This window comes from Triturus cristatus, chromosome 3_1 (assembly GCF_964204655.1).
Source record: "Triturus cristatus chromosome 3_1, aTriCri1.1, whole genome shotgun sequence".
NCBI lineage: Eukaryota > Metazoa > Chordata > Amphibia > Caudata > Salamandridae > Triturus > Triturus cristatus.
Genome location: NC_140583.1, coordinates 779,568,383 through 779,596,220, shown reverse-complemented (window position 1 = coordinate 779,596,220; position 27,838 = coordinate 779,568,383). Strand labels below are relative to the sequence as shown.

At 44.9% G+C, this 27,838-nt stretch overlaps 1 protein-coding gene across 12 annotated transcripts in view; it reads right to left on the bottom strand.

The window, feature by feature from the left end:
- Window positions 1-27,838, bottom strand: part of RAB3IL1 (RAB3A interacting protein like 1) — a 235,978-nt gene that overhangs the window by 47,587 nt on the left and 160,553 nt on the right. For 11 of the 12 annotated variants that reach the window (XM_085644983.1, XM_085644987.1, XM_085644978.1 and 8 more), the window contains 4 exons: window positions 22,260-22,337; window positions 19,895-20,110; window positions 9,551-9,679; window positions 8,231-8,343 (listed from right to left, as the gene is read on the bottom strand). In XM_085644983.1, coding sequence (XP_085501109.1) covers window positions 8,231-8,343; window positions 9,551-9,679; window positions 19,895-20,110; window positions 22,260-22,337 — 536 coding nt within the window. Of the gene's footprint in view, window positions 1-8,230; window positions 8,344-9,550; window positions 9,680-15,414; window positions 15,541-19,894; window positions 20,111-22,259; window positions 22,338-27,838 lie in introns of all 12 variants that reach the window. The other variant, XM_085644988.1, reaches the window with a different exon arrangement.

Here is a 27,838-nt window from a genome sequence, read left to right as displayed (position 1 = left end):
AATAGTTGAGTGCATGAGCTTTAAGTCGGGTATGGTGAGGTATCTGTTGAATTTCACCCTAGATTTGTACATCCCCAGACTGACAAAAACACACTCTCTCTTTCTCTCTATCTCGTCTCTGCTTTAAAACTTAGTTAGTCTGAAAACTATTTTGTTTTAAGTGCCTCTAACAATCCACACTCCTCTCTCTTTCCACTACCTCTAAAGCCCCCTTGTGTCCTGCTTCACATAATTTCAACAAGCTATGCCAGTGTGATTGTTGGGAAATATGAAGCTTACACCGCCCCAATCTTAATGCCAAGCTACTCCCCTGAGTGTTTGACTTGGTAATAAAAAAACAAATTTTGTTAACATATGCCTGACTTGGCTGCCAGGGTGAAAGATGTGGAAAACGCTCAGAATTATGCTTGTTACATCTACAGCACTCTGAGGCCATAAGTATACTGAAGACCTGAAATATACCATGGAGACAAATGTTCTCTGGTTTACATGGAAGCACCCCGGGCAGCCAAATGTAAACAAATGTGGGTGTATACCAACCCTGCTTTTTGCAGATGTAAAACATATCAGATAACATATTGCTCAGAAGCCTGTAACCAGCAATGCCATAGACAAATCTTTAACCCTTTGCCACTAAGAAAGCATGTATATTAGGTGAACATGCCTCATGCAGTATTTGCATACACTTCTCTGTTGATTGGAGGTAACCATACCGTAAGACCGCAGGTGTCAAATTCAACTGTCTGAGGTCTAGGTGTCTGAGCTGGCCCTAATTCCAAATTAGTAGATCTGGCTTCAGCAGATGTTTTTCGTGAGCAGGTACAGACATTTCCAACAGCATCGAGTACCAGGGCTATCAAGCACAAATTGCTGCCTCAACAGTGAGGGTCATGGATACTTGCCTCATTTTCTTCACAACATATGAGATCAAAGGTGGTGGAGGAAAAGTGAAGCAAATATCCCTCACCAGTTCAACTAAAACGCATACTCCTTGGACTGTGAGTGTAGGTACCTCAAGGCAAAGTTTGGGAATTTTGATTTTTTGTGTAGTGGCGAACAAATCAATTGTGGGAGTGCCCCATTTGCAAAGCCACCTTTGAAGCAATTGGAGATTTATCTCCCATTCAAAGACTTGTTGAAGCATCCTGCTTAGCTTGTGCACAAAGTGATTGTCCACCCCCACAGATGCTCTACTAGGAGCTAAATGTAATTCCGAACTGCCCATTGACAAATGTTTTGGACTAAAGCCCCCCCTCCCCCAATCCGCTTTGGATGTAGTGCATTCCCATCATGTTGTCTGTTTTTATAAGGACTTTTTTGCCTTGAATGAACCTTTCGAAAGGCTCTAAGAGTTAAACTGGTTGCCACGAGTTTCATATAATGGATGTAGCAATCCATTTTTGTGGGGTCCAGGTGCCCTGACTAGCCATGTGGTTGAGATGCACTCCACACCCCGGAGTGAGGAGTCTATGGTAATAGTCACTTGCAGTAGCGGGTAAAGAATAGACCTGCCCAGCAACAAGTTCACTGCAGGAGTGTGTGTTGAATCCTGGGCTGAACCATCACTAGATCTTCCCATTGACCCTCTGCTTGTAACAGCTGCCTCACTAGACACTCCTGAAGTGGACGTGCATGTAGCCTTGCTTCCAGCACTATCGCAAAGCATGAAGCCATCTTCCCCAACAGTTTAATTACATTTTTACATTAGGAGGATATGGCACCTGAAAAAGAGGCAGCAGCCTTTGGAATGCAATTACCCTCTATTGGTTCGGGTAGGGTTTCCCCGTGATGGCATTTAGTAGAGACCCCAGAAGGGGCTGGAAATGCTGTTGCTAGAGATACAACTTTTTGCCATTTACAGTGAAACCTTGCCTGTGTGACAATGACAGTGCCTTCCAAATGTCTGCTAGGCATTCCACTCAATAGCAGTACGTTCTCAGCCAATCGTCTAGGCAAGGAAAGACATGGAAGGTGTTTCTGCTCAGGTTTACAGCTTCGGCTGCTAGACTTTTCGTAAATAACCTTGGGGCTGTTGAGACCCCAAAGGGTAGTACTTTGAATTGGTAGTGTTGGCCACTTACCACAAAGCGCACATAGCAGTGATGTGTCGGATGCATGGGGCTGTGGAATTTCAAGTCCTTGAGATCGAGGGTTGCAATACGATCATCTGTGCAGAGTGGCAGAATGACGTCTTGCAGGGTAGTCATGTGAATATGCTGCAGACTTTGTTCTTTTTTGGGGATCATGAAGTACCAGTTGTAGCTCCTTAGCACCACTGGGCAGGTGGTACAAGCTCAATGCCACCTTTGGCGAAGATCACTTGCACTTATTCCTGTGAAAGTCATAGATGGTAACAACTCATTACATGCAGATGAGGTGGTATGACGTGGCATTCAGTGGCACTCCAGGCAGTGCCCCTGCTGTACCACTGAGAGCACCCATTTTTGGAGGCTATTTTCTCCCACGGTGGAAGGAAAAACCTCAACTTTCCCCCACAGGTGATGTGTCATCATGGGGTCAAGGGAAGTCACTGCATGGAAGTAGATGCTCGAGGACTTGGGTCCCTGTGTGTGTCTTGAAAGGATTGATGCTGGTGGTATCCCTCTCTCTGAGCAGGAGGGGAAGATCTCACCTGCTATTTGAGGAAGACAGACCTTGGGTGTTTAGGTCCACAGTGCTCCCATAGCTTTGACAGTTTTTGCGCCGCTTTTAATTTGTTCAAGCATTGAGTTGACCAATAGGCCGAGCAGAGATACTCCATGAAACAAAACACTGATGAGGTGTTGTACCTCTGGTCTAAAGCACAACACTTTTAGCCAGGCATTGCATATGAAAAGGATGTTGGAGTTGATTTAACTGGAGGCGGTGTCAGCAGAGTTGTGGGCACACCAAATGTACGTGTTTGAGATAACATCCCCTGCCACAATAACTTCTTGTCCCCTCTTGTGGAAAGTCTCATGAAGATGCTACACTAACTCCTCCATCTCCTCTTAGTGACGGTGATGATATCTGGAAAGCAATCCAACTGAACTGGCAATCCTCCATTGGGGGTTGCCTCCACAGTCACATACTTCCCAACTGCATTACATTTCTTGCTCTCCTTATATAGAGGAAGAGCATGTCCTGTTGCCTGAGCTGAGACGGTCTGTCTGGCTGTTTGCACCACCAAAAAAACTTGGCCCCTGATATAAAATAGAATGTCTGTCTGAGTTTGTATTTTTCTCGACTTGTGGGTTGACAACTTTAACCTTGACTAGGTCCTTGGAATTGTCTGTACTTCATTTCACCATGTCTTTTAGCATAGGAAGAAACTGGACAGATCTCTTGGTTTTAGAAAAAGTTTCGACCAAACATATGGAGCTTTACCTTATGGTGTTTTGTGGCCCACTGTATGACTGCATGGTAAGCAGTAGTTTCATTCAGGGAGAGGTCTTAACAGGATAGGGCTCTAGGCTAGGATCGTGAGGGGGATCAACATGGTAATATTGACAAGGGTCATCCCCATCTCCCGATGTAACAGGGTCATCATGAGGATCTTGAAGATCATAAGGACTGCCCTGGTCTGAGTCATAGTGGCCAGAGTGAGAAACGAACTGTTGTGACAGAGGAGGCGGAGCTGATGGTGGTGTGTGAGGCCTAGGGGTAGGAAGTACCGGACGTGGAGTAGTGACCCTTTCTCTAGCCTTCTTGAGAATCAGAAAGGACTGTAACTCATCCAAAATTCGCTGCTCGAAGGTAAGTTTTAACTTCTTAGGTATGTAAGGTGTATGTGGCTGATCGTGCAGGGGAAAATTGTCATGCTAAGATTTTCGGAATGAAGGGATAAATGAAAATCTTTCGATGTCTGATATTGGGCAACCCAGGGAGCTCAATGGTGAATGGGACTTCACTGGAGTCTGATTTCGGCATCAAGGCCTGTTTTGGAGCCAATCTCAGGGTAGATCTCAGAGTCGACTTCGAAGCTGATGTCAGCTCTGTGGATGTATTTTTGTCAAGGATTTTGGTAGAACCAGCACTGATGGATGCTGACACTCAGTGCCCTTTGCCAAATGCTTTCCTGGAGCCTCTGGGGTCTCTCAGGTGTTAGAGCTTTGAGCCGGGTTGGAAGGTCAGTGCCTCTTGTGGCATGCTTCAGGGTTTGATGCCCTGCTCGCTCAATAGTAGGACGCTTTTGAGGTCGATCCCTGGGGTTAATCCTCAAGTGAGCGTGGTGAAATGGAGGCATAATGTGAGTTTCTCTTCCTATGCTTCTGAGGCATTTGAGGACAAAGCCTCTTGCCTCTGTTCACCCTGCACTGGCTGAGCCTAGGCTTATCCTCTTTGGGGCTAATGATGTCATCGGTTCGAACGAAGCCCAGTATCTTGGGTGATTCTCAACACTACATCTTATGGCATATCCAGCAGCATTCCAATCAGTGCTGGATGGGTATTTTGCAATTGAAACACCTTACATACCAAGCCGGTTGACTACTCATGGTCCAGAGACAAGCAGAGGTTGATTACCTGATGATGGTCTAACCATTGACCTGATTCTCAATTTGATCTGAGTTTCTTCGAGAAAGCTGCATCAACCCTGCTCAAAGTCAAGTCCTAAATGATCACTAATCCTGTGTAGAGTTCTTCCATCATTGGGGCCGAATTATCAACAACTGGAGGTCCCGGAGAAGCTGCTGTTGGCCCAGGAGCTGGCAACGTGCGAATCCGATGGTCAAAAAATCAATCTAAGATGAAGGCTTTGTCCTGGAGCATTGTGGGCTAAGGGAGGAGTCATGAAGTATCTTGTGACTCCAAACGTATTAGAAGAAAAACAACTTGCAGACATCCGTGGAGAACAGTCAATGGCAGGAGTAAGCAGAGCTACGAACAGCTTTATTTATGCCTGCCTATAACATTTCCCAGACCCAAACACTAGATGGTGGCATAAAGCCCAGCATGTGAATCTAGAATAGCCTCATGCAGCAAAAATATCAATGCCAGAGCGCACAAACATGTTGATGTGTAAAGAAATATAGGAATCCCCTGGGTTCAGACTGTCCTTCCAGCTTTTGAAAACACTGGGACTGGAGGAGAGTGCGGCAAAAGTGTCCAATTGACAAGGGAGATAAGGGTCAGAGAAGGTAATAGGCAAGAGGACCAACAAAAAAAAAGCTTTGGCAAAACCAATAGGAATTGCCTATGCAAGAGCTTTTGGTTTGCCTTTATTTATTAGCCAAGTTGTACACCAGTGTGGCTGCTGTTCAGCACAGCTAAAAGTTGATGGGGAAAGGAGTGTAGTAAAGTGGCATGTAGTGGTGTACAGGGAATTGCATAGAGCGTTGTAGAGTGGGGTAAAGGGGTAGAGTGGCAAAGAGTGTTGTACAGTGGAGTGGCATAGAGTGCAGCAGAGTTTAATGGAGTAAAGAATCAAAGAGCGGAGTATTGTGGAGTGTTGTAGAGTGGACTAGAGTGAGGTGACTTAAAGTACAGTCATGCAGAGTACAGTGGCACAGAGTGCAGCAGAGTTTAATGGAGTAGAGAATCATAAAGTGGAGTATTGTGGAGTGTCGTAGAGTGAACTAGAGTGAGGTGACATAAAGAGTACAGTCATGTAGAGTGCAGTGGCATAGAGTGCCGAGGTCCAGAATAGATAAGAGTGGCGTAGAGTGGAGTGATGCAGAGTAGAGTGGCATAGAGTGTAAGGGCATAGAGGGCATTGGCGCAGAGTCCAGTAGAGTCGGGCAGAGCTGAGTGGTGCAGAGTAGAGTGGCGTTGACTTTAGTGGCGGAGGGTGCAGTTATGCATAAAAGAGTGTCGTAGAGTGCAGTGGCGTAGATTAGAGTGGTGCAGAGTACAGTAGTGCAGCGGTAAAGAGCAGAGGTGCATAGTAGAATGGGGTAGAGTGCATTGGCACAGAGTAGAGTGGTGCAAAGTTGAAAGGCGTAGAGTGAAGTGGTGCATAGTAGATTAGAGTGGCATAGAGTAGATTGGCATAGAGGGTAGTGGAGCAGAGTGCATTGGCGAAGAGTGCATTGGCGTAGAGTGCAGTAGAATGGTGAAGAGTAGAGTGCTATGGCATAGAGTGCAATGGAGCAGGGTAGAGTGGTGTAGAGTTCAGTGGCAAAGAGTGCAGTGTTGCAGAATTGAGTGTTGTACAGTATAGTGGTGTAGAGTAGAGTGGTGTAGAGAGTATAAGTGTAGAGTGCAGTTGCGGTGAGTGGTGCAGTGTAAAGTGGTAGAGAGTGCAGTGGTAGAGAGAAGAGTGTTGAAGAGTATAGCGGCATACAGTGCAATGGTGCAGAGTAGCCTTGGAATAGAGAGTGCAATGACATAGAGTGTATTGGTTTTGAGTAAAGTGGTGAAGAGTAGAGTGCTATGGCATAGCGTGCAATGGAGCAGGGTAGAGCAGTGTAGAGTTCAGTGGCAAAGAGTGCAGTGTTGCAGAATAGAGTGTTGTACAGTATAGTGGTGTAGAGTAGAGTGGTGTAGAGAGTATAAGTGTAGAGTGCAGTTGCGGTGAGTGGTGCAGTGTAAAGTGGTAGAGAGTGCAGTGGTAGAGAGAAGAGTGTTGAAGAGTATAGCGGCATACAGTGCAATGGTGCAGAGTAGCCTTGGCATAGAGAGTGCAATGACATAGAGTGTATTGGTTTTGAGTAAAGTGGTAAAGAATGCAATAGCGTCAAGTACAGCAGCGTACAGTGCAGCGGCGTACAGTGCACTGGGGTAGAGTGGAGTGGAGGGATAAATGGTATAGTGCAGTGGCGCAGAGTGGAATGGCGCAGAGTGGGATAGAGTGGCATGGAGAGCTGTGGCATGGAGTAGATTGTTTCAGAGTAGAGTGAAGTGTTGTAGAGTGCAGTGGTTCAGAGTAAATTAGAGTGGCTTAGAGTGGATTGGTGAAGAGTGAAGTGGCGAAGAGCGTAGTGGTGGGGTAGAGTGCATTGGCATTGAGTAGAGTGGAATAGAGTAGAGAGGTGCAGAGTAAAGTGGCATGGAGAGGAGTGGTGCAGAGCAGAGTGCAGTGTCGCAGTGTGGACTGGACTGGCGTAGTGTGGAGTGGTGCAGAGTAAAGTACAGTGGAGTGGAGTGCTGCTGAGTAGAGTGGAGTGGGGGTAAAGTGGAGTACATTGTGTGGTAGCACACTGACACTACAGACGAAACATCTTCAATTGAAATGACCAATACATTTGCACAGACCTACAGTTTTACTGATAAAAGTATACAGCGCACAAACGATAATGTGTGGAAATGTCATCACTTAATGTACTGGTTTGTTTTGATCATATTCAAATATTTGTTTCCACCACACTTTAGAACTACAAAAAATGTGCTTTATTTGTGCTTTCCATATTCTGAAATATCTACAAGGTTCGTTTACAGACATTTAAATGTTGTTTTGTGCTAGAAAAGAAAATATCATTGTACAGCACACCGTGAGTAGCCAGCTTGATTGTCACATAAATCCTCTCACTTTAAAGTCAGAGAAAAAAAACTAAGCTCCTTGGAAGACAGAGCCATACATCTGACCTCTGGCTTTAAATGCATAGCAAATGTGACAAGATAAGAACAAGATTTAAAGGCCTGTATACAGAAATTCAGAACTGGTGAAAGAATACAGTAAATAGGATTTGGGAAGGGAAGGGACTAACTCAAGATGGACAGCCTAAAACAAATAATGCCAGCAAATAGAAAGCAAGCAAATGTGAGTTACAAAGCCAATGGTAAGCAATGGGCAGAATGGATTCCCCGGGAAACTTTCCGAATGTCCCCAAGAAACTGTTATCAATCCAGACAGCTGTGGTGTCTGGTAGGCATGGACCTAAAGAGAGAGAGACACAAAGGAAAACAACAGAAAGAGAGAGAGAGAGAGAGTGATAAAGGAAGAAAGAGAACGAGAGAGAAAAGAGAAAGTGTCTGTGTTTGTGTGAGAGAGACAGAAAGAGAGAGAGAGAAGGAGAGAGGGCTAAAAAGACAGATCATGAACAATTAACCAGACCCACTTGGTAACCTGCAAGTGAAATACCACCTCAGAAAGCAAGAACAGAACATCCATCTTTGGGAGCAATGTACCCAGACAATATAGACAAGAAAATGGAATGTAAACTCTGTATGAACAGGGCCTCCTCTATCTTCACACAAAGAAGAAGCAGTTGTAGTAAACAAAAAGAAAGCAATCTATGAGAAGTTGCAGCACCTTAGATACAAAAGTGTAGGGCAGGAAGGTTGTGTTTGAGGAAAGCAAAAAGTTCCTTACTTGGGTCCTCCGCATTCTACTGCAGATGCCTTAACCAGCGGCAGACTCTGCGATGCCACTGGCTCCACAGTCAGAGTGTTCTTCTCAACTGCAGACTTCACCAGTTCTGAGAGCTTATGATAACAAGAAAAACAATAGGCAGTGACAAAGCCAATCATTTCGGGTTTTGCGTAGTGAAATAGTTCTACCAGTCGTCACTAACAAACGGGCACAGTACAGAATTTGCAAAAGGTGCACACATTTCCCCAAAAAACAGAGAACCTCACAGGCAGCATCATCAGCAGTGCAAGCTTTCCTCACACACAAGCAGCGCTGTCAGAAGTATTGGCCGGCAGAAAGTTTTTCCCTCGGCCCTGCTCCCTGATGCGGGCCCATTGCACATTATGGGCGCGCTTGTCCTCCATCCTCGCCGCTGATTGAGTGTGGGCAGTGGGCGCGCATTGTTCTTGAGACGGGTGCTCTGCGCCCAACACTCTAGGATCTCCCACCCACCTTCCAACACCACTGAGCAGTAGTAGAGCTGCAGTCTCCGGGCAAAAAGGATACTCTACATGAAGAAGCCCTTGGTCAAAATGGGGTGAAAGGCAAATCTGATCGTTCATGCTAACGGCAAAAGCGCACTGACTGAATGCTTATTGCCCAATGTGGAATCCAATTAATGGCTGCTGTCCACAGTAAAACACAGACCATCCACCTTATCAGAAAAGAATCCAGCCAAAGTGGTAGCGCAAAGTGGAAACCAAAGATCATTGGCAACAATCAAGTCGCCAACCAGTGTGAGAGAGGAACTGATCTAAAGTGCATAGTCCAATGGCAAATTGAGCCAGTGGCACAGGAGGAATCCAGCAAAACCCCAATGACCGAGGTGGAATTAAACTAAAGCCCAATGTCACGGGGAACACAGCAAAAGTCCAGTTCTAGAAAAGAATACAACCACAGTCCAAAGCCAGAGTGGAATCCATCCACAGGTCAATGTGTGGTAAGAGTGCTTCGGCCAGAGAGAAAATCCATTTAAAGCCCAATATCAAAGAGAATGCAGCCTATGCCACGGGGAATCAAGCTAATGCCAAGAAGGGAAACCAGGCAATACCCAGTTACAAAGGAGCAATGCAGCCAATGGTAGAATAGGAAGGCAGTGTCAGTTCAATGGGAGTGAGGGAATCCAGACAAAGCTCACTGCTGGAGGGGAGAAGCAGGAATCATCTACTGCCCAACTGGGGTAGGGATATTGCCAAATGTCAGATAACAGCATAATCTACTGATGGCATAGGGTGCCATTCAGGCATAGGAATACGAATACATCTAAGTCAAATGGCTTACCTCCAGTTTGGCAAAATCCAGACAGGGTTCAATATCTTCATGGTAAATCCTCTGCAGAAATGTGCAAGAGTGGTCTAACGTTGGGGAGTCCCTCCAGGCCTCGAACTCTGCAAACAGAAGGGTGTCTACCTGCAAAGATGCATCAGGAGGACAGAAGAGTGTGATGGAGAAAGGAACGTAAAAGGAATAAAAGAGAGAGAGAAATATGAAAATGAGATTGCACGTGGGAAGAGAGAGGTGTTAAAAAGGAAAAAAGAGGGATGAAATAAAAGCAAGGCAGAGGGTGTAAGAAATGAAAAGTGAGAAGCAGAACAGCAAGAGTTCAGGGGGGAGCAGGGAGACACCGGACACGGAGAAGTGATTCGTTTATAAATCGTTAAAGCAAATGTAACCACAAAATCAATAATTTCCAAACACTGAAGATCCTCCTGGGGCCTCTCATAAGTTCTTCCACAGGATGTGGGGCCGCTCCTAGACTACCTGGCTGTGAGTGACTCCACCCTCCCAGAGGAAATGGAATGAGAACCTGAGGAAAGTGCCAGGCAGTGATATGTCTCTTTCAAGTAAGTGTCAATAACAGGAACCAGTCATCTCATAGCATAGTAAGAGGGTCCTTCACAGCCCATGAAATGTTGGCAGGATTGATGCGCATGGGAAATGAAGTGCATGGTTAATGTATACGTGTGTGTATGTATACAAGAAATATATATGATGTGTGTGGGTGTGTGTGCGTGTGTGCACGCATGTGTTTGTGCGTGTGTGAGTGCGCGATACACAGTGGATCTGTTGAAAGTATTGGGTAGGCTCAGCCTTGTGTGCACATGCACTCATTTAAACTTGGAAAGTGCTTTTCTTCTCTGTGGTCAGGGAGGTTCCCCACTGTAGAGGTTAGCTCTTTTCATGAAGCATAGTTGGTGCACATGCAAAACGGAAGTGTATAAAAGTATTTCAAAGCTCGAAACTCAGCGGAACACTGACTCTCATAGATCACTGCGGAAAGAATAGACTTTTTCCACTTACGGAACGCTTCTGCCGAAACTCCTTTTAGCTTATAAATTATAAAGAAATGCAAATATACACAAAATAAAGCAAAGAACAGCATAAAGGCACGCAGAGGACACGTGATGTTTACAGACTCAGGCTCCACTTTACCAGGACAGGGTTTTTTTATCCCACCAAAGAGAGAACTTCATCAAAAACCACAGCAACCATATACTGCAAACTATTACAGAGCGTGGAAGATTAGAGCTCAAAGGACCTCCTCAAACAAAAAGAATAGAGAACACACCACCATCGCAAACAGCAGAACGCAATCAACATAAGCCAGCGTGCACAGGGCACTGAAACAAAACAAAGAACAGGGAAGAGTATTCAGCCACAACAAAAAGCTAAAATAGTCCACTCAAACCACCGAGAAGGTAAGATCTCTCCACCACATCAAAGAGCACAAAGCACTCTGCAGCTCAAAAGAAAAGGCAAGCACTTTATCACAACACAGTAGGGGCCACATGGATCAAACAATTTTGCATTCGCAAGAGGTGCAAATCAGTAATTTTGGCAACTTGCAAATGCAAAATAGCCTTTCAAGATGTATGAAAGGGTTTGTAGTCGCAATTTTAGGTACTCACAAAAACAGTGATTACCTAAAATTGCGACTACAAATAGGGAATCAAAATTTGCGATTCCCTTAGCACATGTACCAAGCATTTTCTAAATGCGAAATGTGCCTTTAGGAAAATCCCATTACCATTGACTTCAAGTTGATGGCAACCATGTCCAGATTTAGAAAATTTAATTTTTCAAAGTGCCTGTAGTACGGGCATGTGTGCGCTTTACATGTGAACATTTATTGTTTGGGGTTCTTCAGGGGGGCCTTAGGCCCTGAGGCACCCTTGGCTTTGCATTACCTAATTTGTGATTACCAATTAGGTAATTGCAAATTAGCGAATGCAAAACCATTCGCACCCATGGACATTTGGCCCATAGGAATGAATGGAGTACTATTGCCTAACAGCGATTACCTATTTAGCGAATCAATACCTGGTAATATTAAGGAATTTTTAAATCTTTGATGATTCCTTACATACATAGCATTTTGTGATTACCAAATAGTGATTCGGTAAAAATCGCTATTTGGTAATCACAAAATGATTTTTTGATACATGTGGCACTAGATCTTTTCCTGCCTTATTCGACGTCACCAGACGAAAATCTGTAAGAGTTAACATATTCATGTCCAATGAAAGTATGACAAATTAATTCTCCAACATTCAAAAATCAATGAATCCCCCAGACTGCGTGAGAAAAAATAATTAAGAATCATCTGTGGCGGCTGGCACAGATCAAGAGAGGGGGGCGCGGGCAGGAGGGGGCCGAAGCGGGGGGGAAGCGGGTGTAAAAAGAAAAAGAAAAAACATACATTCTCACCGCTTTCTCGCCGCGTCTCTTCTCCGTAGCGCCTCGCTCTGGTCGGAACAGGAAGCACACCCAGACTCCCCGTAGCCAATCACAACGCTGCAATGCAGCGCTGTGATAAGTCTGAGCGCCGTGGTTCGGTGCTCAGACGCTGACTGGGAGCCTGGGCATGTTCTCCACGCAGGCTGTAATGCAGCCTGCGTGGTGAACATGCAAAGTGCGCATGAATGTTTGGACGGCCTGAGGCGGGGGGCCAAAGATTCAACCACACTTACACATTGCGCTCACCACTCCCCCTGCTCCTGTAGTCAGAGCAGCCTCGCTATGCCCTGCAAAGATGCTACAGAAGGACAAAATAAAATGATAGTAACGCAAGTTATCATTTTATTTTTCCTTTTTTTTACTGCTAAAAAGCAGTGAGGTGACGCTCCTTCGGCTTGACACAAAGGGAAGATGTCTAAATATCTTCTTTGGCATTTTTAGGAAGGCCAATGAGGATGGCAGGATCCCAATACAGTGGAGAAACTTGTTAATCTGCTTACTACCAGACATGCAATGTAACCAGCATCATGTCTTTTTGTCACGATAAAATGCAAAATGTGTGCTGTAACATCACACCATCATTTCCAAAGTGCAAACAAGATGCATAGGAAAGGACAAGCAGAGGGCAGAGAATGCCAAGGCAACCACCAAGATTTGGTTCTTCATGCTGAGGACCTTTCATTGGGTGGGGAGTTCCAAAAGAGGGGTAACAGATATGTACCACAGAGACCACAAGGATGTCCTTGGGCACATCAGCAAGGACGTAATACTGACAGACCGGTTGCCTAGCACCAACCATTTTAAACATGAAGAAAATGTGAGGGCCTACAATGTGCAGGATATTTGTGTCAAAGTATATGAATCTGAAAATGGAGACAATGGCCACTTACATCAATGATGTATTGTTTCCCACTTATATTACACTATCCCTGTGTTTTGTTTATATAGTGGCAAAAAAAGAAAGGGAAATGAAGACAAGAGCAGAAGAATTACAGAGGTCAAAACAAAATAAGAAATGCACTGGCAAAGCCAATAGCCCTGGTGTTGGCTGCCAGTCTTTTGACTATGTCAGTGCTTGTTTTGTTTTGTCATGGTTTTTGCAAAACTGTATTGTTGAGGGCAGCTCCCAAACTCTTGTTCATCTAAAAATAAAATTGACTTAGTTCAAATAATTTTTTTTCGTTTCAAAAAGCACATATTCCCATAGTAGTCTCTGGCACTGAAGGGAACTACTTTATGTGTGAATAGGCTCCTAGTAAAAGGGCAGAATGCCATCACTCAAAGTATAGTTACCCAATGGCTTTTATGAGCAGACCAACTGCATGACACAACAACACACCAATGGATAAAGAGAGTTGGCTACAAGCCCATACAAATAAATATATTTATTTAATTTTAGAATAATCAAAAGATTTTGGCTAACACCAGATATGAACAGAAAAGCAAATAAGTAAAAACAGATGAATATGAAGGTGTTTTCCGTATATATTGACCACTTTGCTTTGAAAACCACACTCCGCCTGGCTTAGACAGTGTTACCAGGCCAAAAGAAGCAACCCCCGGTCATGATGGCCTGGGTATGCGCTACCCTCCCTTTCCCTGTAGCTCCTGTTCATACCGTATCAAATTAAGCATATTGTCACATTTATTGTTAGATCATGTTTTAGTGATGTAAAACTGATTGCACAACATGGCTGGATAAAGCTGTGATATGCACAACGTTTCTTCACTGAATTGGACCGCTCCCATTCTTACTTTTGCATCTGATAAAAAAACACACGCACCGAGAAACAAACTGTACATTTAATTCAATCTATAAAAATTAAATAAAATGCGAGCCTAAATTAAAAAATAGCCCAGGTTTACGATTGGTTCAGATTCAAGTGAAATTTTAATGTAGTGTGAGTAAAATATTTAAACTGCATATAAAAAAAAACAACTTGTCCTTGAAATACAGTCTGAGTAACACATGGCTCTGTAAAATGCCCGAAGGCTGCTGAGTGCAGGAAATAAAAGTGCATACAGCAAGAATCCCAAGATAAGCTTAATGACACGTAATTGTATTTAATGGCACAGATGAGCCCGCACATTTCAAAGGAACAACATTGGGTGGTTTAGAGTTTAATGCTCAGCGAATAAATCAGGCTACCTAAATGGAAATGGAAATCTAAATGAAATATAGTAGAATGAAAGAGCGAATCAGCAACTTGCCGCTGACAAACATTTTAGATGTATACGACTTATACAAAGACAAATACTCCAGGCGACGGACATAACACGTTCCAGCTTAATCTGGTCGATTTGTGGGGAAATGGTGTGTCATGTATTCTCTTATGCCATCCTATGTCAACAATATGTTGGTCATTAAGTAGGAGAGTGGAGTCCTCAAACTGAATTATTCACTCAATGAATGATTAGTTCCAGTATAAATTATTTCAAGGTGTATTTGCTACTACAAGAATCAATATATTGAAATCGTATTTTATTGTTATGCAAAACTCTTGAAAACGTAAAAAATATAAAGAGTTGAACACTTCAATACATTAGTAAGCTAAGAACACTGGACAACAACAAAGAAACCTCAACAGCTCCGATGAACAGTCAGAGAAGAACATTCCACCGCACACAAGTTTAAAGAAAACTCCACCATACCAAAGTGCAAAAAACACTTGTCCACTCCTGAGCCTCCAAGGAAAAAACGCTCTATCAGGGGTAGACAAAACCACACCACATCAGAGTGCAAATAACATTTCTGCACAGCAAACAGCAAGAACACTTCAACCAAACAGCAGCCAAACAGCGCTCCACCAATCAAAATCACTAAAGGAAACTCTGCAACATGAAGGAGCAGACACTCTACCACACTAACGACTAAGCAATGCTACACCATACCGAAGGGCAAACAAAACTTCTCTATAGCGAAGAACTAGGACTATTTCATCACACTGAGAAACATTCCAATACAGCAAAACCAGCAAAGTATACCTCGAAACAAAAAGAAGAGAACACTCTACTATACCAAAGGATAAGGAATACCATCTCCAATGCCGAAACATAAATAAGAGCATACAGCAAACAGAAATATACAGTCCACTGCATCAAACATAAATGCTTGCTTCACCACATGAAAGAGGAAACAACACTACAAACACAAATGCAGAGAACACTGCAGCACCACAGAACAATCTAAGAATACTCCAACACATCCAGGACGAAACTGGGATAATTCATCACATCAAAAAGCAAAAATGAACACTCCACCACTCCCACCAGCAAGTAGGAACATTGCACCATAGCAAAAGGCAAATATAAATATATTTTAATCATAGATGAAAATGTTGCAATTACAAGTTTTTGATCGTTCACATACACAAGAACTCCCACCACCCAAAATTTGACATGAATACCTGGCGTGAGGAAGAGGAAGAAGAAAGATCGGCAGCCAGGCTTGGCCACTCGGGCTCATAAGTGATGTGGATCGACTTCCCTGGGACGATACAGAAGAGCAGAGAGAGGAGAGGGGGTACTCCGATCTACTGAGGAAGCCGAGGGAGCAAGAAACAAGAAAGAAAGAGGGAAAGATAGTAAAGATGAGGGAAACAGACAGGAATTTGTGATAAGGTGGCGAGGGAGAGACATAAAGAAATAGAGGCATGGAGACAGTAGACGTGTGAAGAGAAATAACAGAGAAGAGGAGACACAGTTAGCCAAAGTTGCCAGACAAAGCAGAGAAATCAATCCACAGCTGTATTCAAAGTCCCTCACTCTACACAGTCCCGCCCGCCTGCCACCTTGTTTCTTGGAGGACTGTAGGCATCCTGGCTGTGGGAGTTCTACAGCTGTCTGGCTACACGTGAGCTCAGCATACACAAGCACTTCAGAACACAACACCGCACAAGTCAGTTGATGTCTGGTGGTGAGGAGGTAGGGAGCGTAAGAAAAGGAGGGTGGTAGACTGGAGAGATGAGGCATTTGAGGAGCGCATCCAGTGTTTATTTGCTGTGCCTTTGAATCATTGTGGTGCTACACATTAGTATATTTTGGTTCTGCTGTTCTCTGTCCTCCACCATGTCTCTACAGTGTGTAGCTTTTCTGATTCCCTGGAAGCCAATCTTTCCTTCCACCTCACTGTAGTATCTCTTTCTTTGTGCACCTGCACCAGGAAGACACAAGTCTGTCTGTCAATGTGACTTTCTGAGAGGTTAGAATCGGTCCCAGGCCTCGGCAAATGGATTTTGTTCTCTGGCTTTACTCTTCAAATTCATGTGATGGGCGAAAGAGCTTTCTATTTTTTTGGTGCCAAGCCCGCTCATGCTGGTTCTAAAGTCTACCTATGTCGAAGAGGAGGGTTTACTGGCTGACAAAGTGCTTAGGGCACAGTGCCATAACACAACTCTCATGGAGGAAGCAGGCAGATTCACCCATTTGGGTGAATTATTATTATTACCTCATCAGGAGGCAGGCTAGCTCTTGGTGACAATCTGCCCGTGTATTCCTCGCATGAAAATGGTGCAAGGAGGGAGATGTCAAGAGGGTGGGAAAAAGACTCGCAAAATCAAACATCTCCCCCAAGCTAAAGGGCGATGCCCGCCTGACAGACTCTGATAGAGCACGTTTGTGGCACAGAGCAGGAGCCATAAGAGGCTGTTATCTCAAGTGCAGCAGCCTTGGGCGGCATCTTTTACTGGCATTTCTTTACACCTGGTCTACTCACTACAAGCCGATCACTTCATATTCTATGCAGAGTGCCAAGGGCTGCACACTGACCGTAATGCATTATTCCTTTAATGCAACTCCACACAGCCACTTTGAAGTATTACATCACAAAAAAAACTATAACAAAACAGAATACTCCTGGCACATACTAGGCAAGCACACAGTACAACCTGCCTCTTTCAAATGCGGCTCCACACAGCGAAGTATCTCTTTGCTCTATGCTTCTCTTACCTGTTTAAACTGTATTTTAACTTCTTATTTGGGTTTGTTTGTTTCCATTCTGTGTCTTTTAGGGGATTTGCTGAAGTTTACCCTATGTGCCCTCAGACACAATCCTCTGGCCGTCGCCTCGATAGGAATCTCGCTACCTTTTTTTTTACTTTACCCCGGTGCCCCTCTCAGCTGGTTGGAGATACGCCATGGGACCGGTACTCCGAGGTGTTTCTCAGCTGAGTTGAGGCACACGGAGATCAATGGCTGCGCTGGGCTTTAGGCCTGCAAGCACGGCACACGCCTCTGTTTCTAGGCCGCATTTCTACTATGGGTCAGGAGCACCCAACGCATTCCTTTTAATTAGGCCGCATTTCTCCCAACGCGCACTATAACGAATGATGCGTCGGGTGAGTAACAGTGCAGAGTGCACAGGGATGCACACTGGTGTCTGGGCAATTCTGCATCCCCTCCCACACACAATGATCCTTCTGACAGATCCAGCACACTGTGGGTTATCTGGCGATAACTAGTGACCTTTCACACAGCCACAGCTCACGAACACTAGATGGACTGAGGTCATACCTTACCCCAATCACTGGTACTCATTGTATTAACCTTTGTAGGGGTAGAAAGTTTTTCAACCTGATTAGGGTCGAACTGGATCAATAGGCCCGGGCACCAAAATGAAAGTGACCCCTGTTAGCAAACCAGAGAGCTGAAAAAGTGTCACGCATTCACAAATCAGGCCAGTTTTGAACTTGTAAAGACACGCGGTATGAGTATTTAGCCAAATATGGGAGACCGCATGCATTTGTGTTTGCTGCAGTCAATGTTTGTGGTATAAAGAGGGAAATCAAAATCAACAGTAAAACCAGCCTAGCTAGACATAAAATAAGCCATTCACTGCTAAAAACTGGCCCACACAATGATCTGTCAAACCAGCCCATCAGGCACTGCCCGATTGTCCTATATGCCAGCCTGATGTCACCCTGATCCTGACTGCAATGTTAACCTTTGACGTTCAGGTAGCATGCCATTCTCAGTGGTAAGGTATTAAACTACTAAGCTACCTCAGTGGGGTTGCGTGAAGGTGTCCGTGTCAGGTCTCCACGGAGTCCTGAATCATTAAGGGGTGAGATAGCAGCACCCTAAATCCTGAGATCGTTATTCTCTGACCTCGCAGTCTTGGGGCTTGCTAGGGGCATCATTAGGGCAGGATCAGACCAGCTCTAACAGGGGAGACAGCCAAATCTGTCACTCTGCCAACTACAATTGTTCTCTGCTCTTCAGTCTCTGCCCGCTCTTGTTCTTACGGTTCTTCCAAACTGTGCTTTAGTTTCCTGTCTTTCTATTCCCTTTTTTCTGCCACCCCGTCAAGGCAGAATTTCCCACTGGGCACTACATGCGACTTTATGTAATGATGAAGAACTCAAATAAAAAAGGCATGCATTTATATTGAAGTTATTATGAAGAACTCTTTTAGAAGAAAAGGGCATTCTACAGTGAGCTGGGCATTATGAAGAAATAATTCTAGAACTCTAATACAAATACCTAGACTAATGTACACTAACCTCCAATCCAAGTAACAAGTTTATTGAAACTCCGTTTGGAATCAACGGTGGCGTTGGAAGGCAGTCTGCCCGGGCAGCACAAGTTTTATGGGCGGCGGACTTCCCCCCTCTCTTAACTGCGGCTGTCGCGGGGCAGCAAACAGAGGAATCGCCAGCACCCCTCAACCTCTTTTTTACATGCGGCCGCTATGGGGCGACAAACGCAGGGACCGCCACGGGCGGCAAATGGTCTAGCTACACCACTGGAAATGAGACTTTCTGTGTCTGAATAACATATTGTATCATACCAAACTCTAACCACAACACTAACCCTAACCATTACACTAACCACCTAACTAGCCATAACCTAGCTAGAACCTTTGTATTAAGAAGACACCTAACTAAAACCCTAAACAAATCATTAAATCTAAACATAACACAAACCCTTGCATCAATTTTAACCATATGTATATATGCAGCCCTAACCCTATACTTACACCCACACCGTAATCCTTAATCCTAGAACCACAACCTCAACTGTGCTGGAATAATTAGAAACGAAACATAAATCATTCTTGTATTGCATTTTTTGTATCTACTCAAAACAAGGAATGTTTATTTTCACAGGCCTTCATTATATATTGTTCCTAACTGGTTTCATTTATGCCAGCAGAGCAGAGGCACGTGCCACTAGGGCACCCTTGCCAAAGTTAATTTTCATAATCTGCGCAGTGTTTCAAAAATGTGTCAGAGCGCAGCCCAGCAGTGTGACTGTAATGCCTCTTCTGGAAGTCACCAAACATGATGAAAATGTGGCATCGCCCTGGTGCTGGGCAAAGCTGTGAACACGTTTTCCAATGCATGGGTGCGGGGGGCAGAAAGTCCTGCATCCCATTCCACATGCCTCTCCCAATCTGCTCTTGCTTCAAACTTGTATGCCATTCCCCTCTGGCTTCTCCCTCTTCCATGCCTTTGCCATTACACTCTACATTTTTCATGACATGTTCCATATCTGCTAGCTCAGTAGTTTCTTATTTTCCTCGCCCTGCTCTCGATGTAGTTCATTCCCTCCTACAGTCCGTGGCCTATTCACCCCCCTTACTCCAGGTACGCCTATGTACATTTCCCTAGTCCTAAGGACACGAGATGGGGTATTGCAAACGTTCGTCAGCACTGCTTCTCGTCTTCAGATTCCTTGGTGCCATTTTGGAGACTTTTACCAATAAAGTGCCTCAGCACTTGACACTCCTCTTTCCCTGGGAGAACCAACTATCCTGAATACTTGCACCGCTCTCCAACCCCCCAGATTGACATTAAATATGCTGTCCCACACCCCAATGCTCTCCTATGGGTCCCTTTCTAGACCCTTCATGTTTTCAGCATATACGGATGCAGTTTCCATGCCCACCTCTTTGCTCTCCTTGCTGATTGGCTCTAACGGGGGGCTGGGGCTGTTGTTGTTGCCGATGGCACTGCTGGTGCTCTTGTTGCGTATGTGCCCCTTTCTGAAGGAAGTCTTGGATGGGCTCTGGAGCTGGGGGTGCTGCTCCCGGTTTGGTGAAGAAGGGGTTGAAGTGATCACTAAGGTCTTCAAGGCGGTCACCTCAGCCTGCAGCATGTCAATCTGGCCAAAGAGAAAGGAAAGGGAGAGTTATTGTACTCACCACACTATTTCTGAGAAGGGGAGAAATTCAAATCTCACACCCAGTATGCACAAATCCTTTCCGAAACAGAAGTTCGACACGCCCTCTGGACTTTATCAGTCATGGTATGACCACACAAACTCTAAACTTAGTCTGAGCTCCATGAGGTACTGCATCACCTTCCTTACTAAGACCTCAGTTTAATTAAACTTCCTGACCTCACTTCCTCTTAACTCTACCCCACATTGTGTGACCTCTTAACTCTACAAACGATTCTACAGCTTCATGAAACGTTGCGTAAACTTCTTCGTCAGACATCTGCTCAGCAATACTGTGTAACCTCACTCTCTCTGAATCTACCACACACTGTGTGATCTCAACTATATGCTTAGTGACACACTACATGCCCTCGCTTCCTCTGAGCTCCACTCAGTAACACTGCGTGACCTTTCTTCCTGTCAACAATATCAAACATTGTCTGACCTCACTTCCTCTTAGCTCTTCACCAAGCAGCATTTCCACAATTATTTGAAGCTCACTTACACTTAGTATAACCTCATGTCATTTGAGCTCTTCTCGATTACACTGTCCGTCCTCCCTTCCTATGAACCCTTCAAGTGTTGAATGACCTCACTTCCTCTTTAATCTGAACCAAACTGTACTACTTCAGTTATTCAAAGCTCTACGACTCTTTGCATGGCCTCATTGTGTCTAAGCTCAATTTAATAACACTGTCAGCCTTCACTTCCTCTGAACTCAATAACACATTGGATGCCTTGCATTTGCTTTATTTGTACATATTTGTATGACATTGCTTCTTCTGAGATCTTTGGCACAATGTGAGGCCTCTTTTCGTCTGAACTCCACCCTGACGCTGTCAGAGTTCAAGCCTTTACAACTCCCTTTGTGCTGTGTATAACTTAACTTCCTCTTAAGTCTGTACAAAATGGCATGACCTCAGACCTTTGAAGCTCTATGATACTTGTGCATGACCTCACTTCCTGAGAGCTCAACTTAGCTATGCTGTTTGACCTCACTTCCTAGGAACTCTGCTCTGAGGCACTACTGTAAACTACATCCCGCCCCTAGAATGGAATGTTTTAGTTACTGTTGCGTCCTCCCCAGCCCGGGTGCAGGGAAAATGAACACGCCATACCCGAAGCTCAATAACAGACGTCTTTATTCTTCAACACAACATTCTTACTACAGTCTCCTTGCATCATAGCCGTAAATAACCACACCTTAACTCCTTCCAGCCAATTAAGTAATTCCTCTATTGAGTCTACGCAGAACCGTGGGGTTAGCTCACATAGTGTCAAGATACTACAGTTACAATGTGTGAACTCACGGTGCTCTGACCCTCCTTGTTGTTAATAGTGTTATATACTTTTGAATTAACTCAGTTTCTATAGATTAGTCTTGACACAGTGCAGCCTCTCTTCCTGACATGATGCATCACTGCAACCAGCGTAAGGCCTCACGTACTCTGTCTGCCACTCTGTGAAATTACATCACCTCCCTTTCTTTAAATTCCTTACAATGCCACTGTATGGTGCTCATTTTCTAGGAAGACATACTTAATGGTAGAGCATGCCCTTGATATTGCTAAACATCAACCAATGGCAGTGTGTGACCTCACTTTCTCTGACCTCTACTCTATTTCACTGCTTGTATTATTAGACTCTCCGCAGAGTTCACACTCACACTGCGTACCCTCGCGGCCTTCGAATTTCACTCTTTAACACCGTTTGATCGAATTCCCTCTGAATTTCGCGGTGCTGTTACATAACATCATTGTCTCTGAATTTTATTTTTGATACTGTGATCTCACTTGCCGTCGTTATTGTATCACGTCCATTTTTCTTCACCTAGGAAAAACTAATTGAAAGTGGAACACAAAAAACTTCACATAAACATAACATTGGGTACAGTTTGGAAATACACCAGAAAGTGTGTTATTAGACCATGCAGATTTAGAAGTCAGGCTCTGTGTGCACCTATGAGGCCTACCAGAAGAATTCTCCTGAAAATCCCTCTCTAGGACTTTTCCGAGAAAAAGCAGAATTCACCCGAATCCCAGCTGTCCGTGCAATCGGATAACTTCTTGCGCACTTAAAATAGAGCCCTTACCTTCCCCTGCGCCTCCTTCAGCTGTTTCTCGGAAGCTGCCTGCTTGGTGTTTGCCTCCCGCACCATCTTGTGGGCTTCCTGTAATAGGATGGGGGCAGAGTTAGAAGAAAGCGGCTTGGCCCAAGTTTGAACTTGGGTGGGTTGTGGGGGAATGGAGAGATAGCTAAAGGTCATTAGAAGGACGTGCTCATGGTTATAGTGGCATGGCCTAGCGAGGGAGGAGTTAGTAATAATGGGACTTACATTGGGGGAGGGGTGGAACTGGAGTATGTTGGCAGGGAGGTGGCACTAGAATCAGCTCACTATAAAAACAAGCATTGGCATAGCCAATAGGTCTCGCTTTTGGGACCTTATAAGTATTTAGTTATGCAGCACAATATTCTTGGTGCAACAACATCAACTGTTGCATGGCTAAACACTTATAAAGTCCCAAAGGCGAGACCTATTGGCTATGCTAATTCTTGTTATCTTTGGTAAAGGCTGGGAGACTTGGCTCTTTCCCAATTTTAATCCCAAATGTTCTATCCAAGGCTCTTCTGCATCCTCCCTATCTGCTCTGCACCGGGAAACCACTTGGGGTAGCTGTGCCCATTACAAATCTTTAGCAATAATAGGGAACTGGGTCTGTTCTTATTGAACACTAATATTTACAGTAGTCCTCCTGTGGTGTCAAGTGCCTACACTCGGCATTGTGCAGGTAAAGCCAGGAGCACCAATAAACCGGTGTTATCTTCACTGTCTATCAAATGGGAGGATTGTGAAGAAATGACAGACATCTCAGGAAAAGGTTACTGTGCTATGATGATGTCATGACCTGCTTTGCCCCGTCTCCTCCCTCCTGCCCCCCAGCAGGTTACCCCTCCTCCTTCTCACACACTCCCCCTGCCCCCTCCTACCCTTCCATCACCTGGGCAGTACCTCTGGCCCCTGTCTGCCGCTTTGAAAGGACTTTGCGCGGCTATTCGGAGCGCACCCAAGCCTGCCTGCCTCCGGGCGCGGCTGGTTTATGTGCGTGAAGCGAGACGGTCGGGTCGATACGGAGAGGCAGTGCCGAGAAGGGGCAGGAAAACCCCGCAGGGCAGAAGAGGGAAGTGGAGCTGGAGTGTATGGCCGCCGGTGATCGTGCCCGGTTCCCTCTGGCATCTGTTCCGAAAGGGTCCCTGCCCCTCACTCCAAAACCCCTTTCTCACTCCAGTGGATTGTGCAGGCATTTCAGACCTTCTTCACAGGCGTAATTAAAGTTGAGGGGTCCCCCCTTCAAGGTACATGAAGGGGCCCCCACTCAGTATTTAAGATGGAGCTCTCAGGCCTGAGTACGGTGCTGAGGGGGGCCCCTGCAGCTCGGGGCCCCGCCGCACTGCGGGGACTGCGGGGGCCTATGTTACGCCCCTGACCTTCTTCACCCACACACGGAAGTGCTCGATACACTTTCACAAACACGCCGAGATACGCTCACAAACTGACATACATTCGTTTTAATGTTATGATGAAACATTTGACTGTAGAGAAGAAACCATGTCTGTTGCAAATCAATGCACACACAATTACAACGATTCACCAATGGCATATTTCTAATAGAGTGTAGCTTAGTTTACTTACACATTTCAGAATTCTCCTATAGTCATTATTGCACAAATGAAAAAATAGCTTCAAAATGCTTATGTGACATTTAATGATTGATTTCCCGTTAAATGAACACGCGATTACAAATAACAGCCACATATGCACACAAACACTCATCCGAACACTGACACATTTTTAAGCACAAACGCACGCCCATGTGTGCGCGCACACACACACCCTACCTGCCTCTCGGACACTCACAAGCAGAAACATACCACACAAATACACAAACAGAAAGGGACAGACAGGTTCAGTATTCATGTATATACAAGGGTGCATACACGCATTCACGCATGCCCATAGTTTTATAAACACACAATAAACCAGTTTTACACGAATACGCAATCACATGGATACACGCATACATACTATATATAGTTAAACACACCACCACACCCACACTTCCGCTCCTCCATGTTTGCACATAAGTCACAGACACTGTCTAAAAACAAACATGCACTCACAGGTTCGCTCACCCCCTATCATTTTCATTCAGTCACAAGCAGTGGTAATGAAACTTGAGGGGTCCTGCCTACAAGATGCATGGGGGGGCCTCGCAGGTCAGCACCCAGTCAGGAGCACTCAGGCCAGGGGTCCGCCGCCACCCGTGTACAGTGCCGGTAGGGGTCCCCTTGAGTTCGCCCCCCCAACTGCAGGGTGGGGGGTGTTTCTACATTACCGGTCACATGCACCCCAACATTTACACAGGCGCGCACACACACAAACACAGGCACAGATCATATTAATGAAAACAGCGTAACGCATTCACATGTGCTCATACAGTCGGACATTCAAAGGCTCGCGCGCAGTCACCCACTCTCGCTCACACACAAAAATGCACTCACTCACTTCTCACACACGTACAAGCACACGCATATGCACTAACTCACAAATACACTTCACAGTCCCGCCCTGCCCAGGCCTAAGTCAGCCCTGCTCCCTGAGAGAGTGGAGCTAAGCCGTACATTGTGTAGAGAGCTCAAGACACCCCCCTTCCTCCCTCTCAATCCCTCCTCACTCTGCAGAGCCGAACAAAGATACAGCTGCCCCCCTTTCATGCGGCATTTGTTCCAATTACCTCCGAACTCTCCGAGCATACGGAAGGTCATTGTCACAGACCGGGGGCTCCCTCCTTTCATGCTGCCCCCCCTCCCTCCACCCCGAGAACCCTCTGTTTGTCTCTTCTGCTGTTTGTTTTTATTAAGATCAACATTCCGTGTCCTTTAATTAGGAAAACAGGTGGAATTTTGAGCATTTTCGTTTTGTTTAAAATGTTTGTGAACCGGCAACGTGCCCCGGACAACTAGGAATACGTGTTCATTTGGATGTGCGATCGCAAGAGTGAGCAGTTTAAACTCTTTGTCCTAATATTTGCTTATTCAAAAGTGCTTTTGTGAGTTTCCAGTAAATCCGTGGACATGAATATAGCGCGCTGGTATCTGATCTGCACAGATCACATACACTTCGGTAGATAAAAGAACAAGTGCGGTCCCGAAAGTGAAAGAGGACAGCGCTGCTGCCGGAGCATGGGGATCTCTTGTCTTTATGGGGCCACATGTGTTTCTAAATTAGAAACACATGGCCCCATAAAGATAAGAAAGTGCTTTGCGACAGCAGCAAAGCAGGTGAGCCAGTTCGGCTCGCAGGCGAAAGAGCGTCCACCAAAAACCCTCATTTCCAATGGCAGGCCACCGTTTAGCATAAACGGTGATGCCAGCCAATGGAAACGAGGGGCGGGGCTTAAAGCCCTTTTCTAAAACTCCTTGTTCACAATAAATCTCGCGGGGCGAGCAGCGTATGCGCTGCAACGCCATGCGAGACCTAAAAAATGGGGGCTACCTATCGTGATAAAGACTGACCTGTGGTGTGGGGGGCGGTGATGTGGCAAGGGTGCCATGGCCCATGTGCAAGTACTGACTATAGGTTCTTCATAACCTTGTTTGGTAGTAAAACATCTATAACTGGGGTGCAGTGGCGGACCCCTTGGGCCCCGGTGCCACTGTGTCTACTGCTCTATAGACAGCCATGCTTCTGGTAGCAGGAAAGCAGGAAGAGATGAGGGAAAATGTAAACACTCAATGACACATAGTTACTGACCAGAGCCGGTGAGAGCAAGGAAATGGGAAAAGGAAAGAGGCCGGAAGGCAGAGATCTCAAGAAGTCCCATGTCGGGGCAGATAGTGCCATTTTAGCTTGTTTCATTTTACATTTCACTATAAATTCAGGACTGGTACATTTGATGCGAGTTAGACCTAGAACTAGCTGAACATCTCATCCAATCGTAGACATAGGCAACTTAAGAGATCTGTCAAAGAAGGGCCAGAGTTGCAGTCATAACCATGGGAAAAAAATATAATCACTCCAGTGAGGGCCATAATTATTAAAAGTGAGAGTAACAGCATGTTTTTGGACCACGCACCTGTCACTGTGCATTCTCATCAAGGGCTGGTCAGGAGTATGTAATCTAAAAACTACAGATATCAATGATGGCAAAACAGTGCCATGTCATGGACCACTACTGACCCTTATGAAACTAGAAAACACTTCTATGGCCTAAAATAGACTTACAATCCCCAACAGGCATTGGCCATTTGTGAAAGTGCCTCGTCAGTCATATGCGAGTCATCATAATTGCACTCTCCCACTTATTCCTGCACTCCCACACATTCACCCACTTGTGGGCTCATTCTTGCATTTACCCACTTACCCATCCAGTACAAAATACACACACAATACATATCAACAGGTATATGCGAGATAAATTAAAAGAAAATGTAGAAAAAAAACATAGTGTTGCCTAAATATGGCAGGCATATGCTTGCAATAAAAATAAACCTAAACATAGCAGTGGGGGTCCTGCAGTCGTACTGTACATAGTGTATTTTTATTTTTGAAGTTGCAACACAGCTTTCATATCAGAAGCAATGTGGTGGCCACCTTGGAGCTGTAAAATAATGACATAATGCACAATGATATTCTAGGATGGCCACTTAGAAATATAGACTGGGTGACCAGTCTGGAATGGCACTATGCATAATGCGCCATTGTTGTACCGATCCAAGAGGGTCGATATAATGCTTCTAAACTTAGCAACCATCTTGGAATGGTAAAACAATGATACCCAATGAGCAGTATCAACTAAAGATGGCTGCCTGATTTAGATGTAGTGGTCATGTGGGATGCTGCGCACTACAGATGAAAAGAATCTGGTAGCACTGTCTGGGGAGCTGCAGATCACTCTAAAACACACACTAAAATGAGAAAGAAAGTGTAAGAAAATGAATTAATATTTGGAATGGGCGGTCACCCACCTCAAGGAATAATAACACTAACTTGTCAGAGTGATTAATAAAGTCATTAAATTATCATGATCTGAACCCCCTTGTAGCTATGGGACAGAGCAGGCAGGCTTAATTTAGAGTAGGGTGACCAGATTTTGAAAACAAAAAACACGGACATTTTGCAAAAATTGAAGGACTATAATTTTACACAAGCCACAGGGCAGAAAATGACAGCACTGATTACCACAGACACACAGACAAGGAGGTACTAAGGAAATACATGAAATTTCTAAGTCCAGTATCCTACCCGCTAATTGAATTGCTTTCTGATAAGAGCTGCCTGCTAGTCCCGCTTTGGACCACAAAAAAAGTGCTTCTCACTGTTTTCAGGCGGTCCTTTCTGAAAACCAGGACATGAGACACATTTGCTGAAATCTGCAGTGGCACGTGGTGAAAACCCGGGACTGTCCCGGCAAATCTGGGACGCCTGGTCACCATAACTTAGGACAATGTGTAAATAATTTATGCAGTACCAAAACAGTAATTAAGTCAAAACATCCAAAAAAAATACAAATAAAATTCCAAATCAAATTAGAAAAACAGAGTAATTTTTGATGAACAATATGACACCAAAATAACAAAAATCCCAAGAAGAGAAACCAGAGATATGAATTT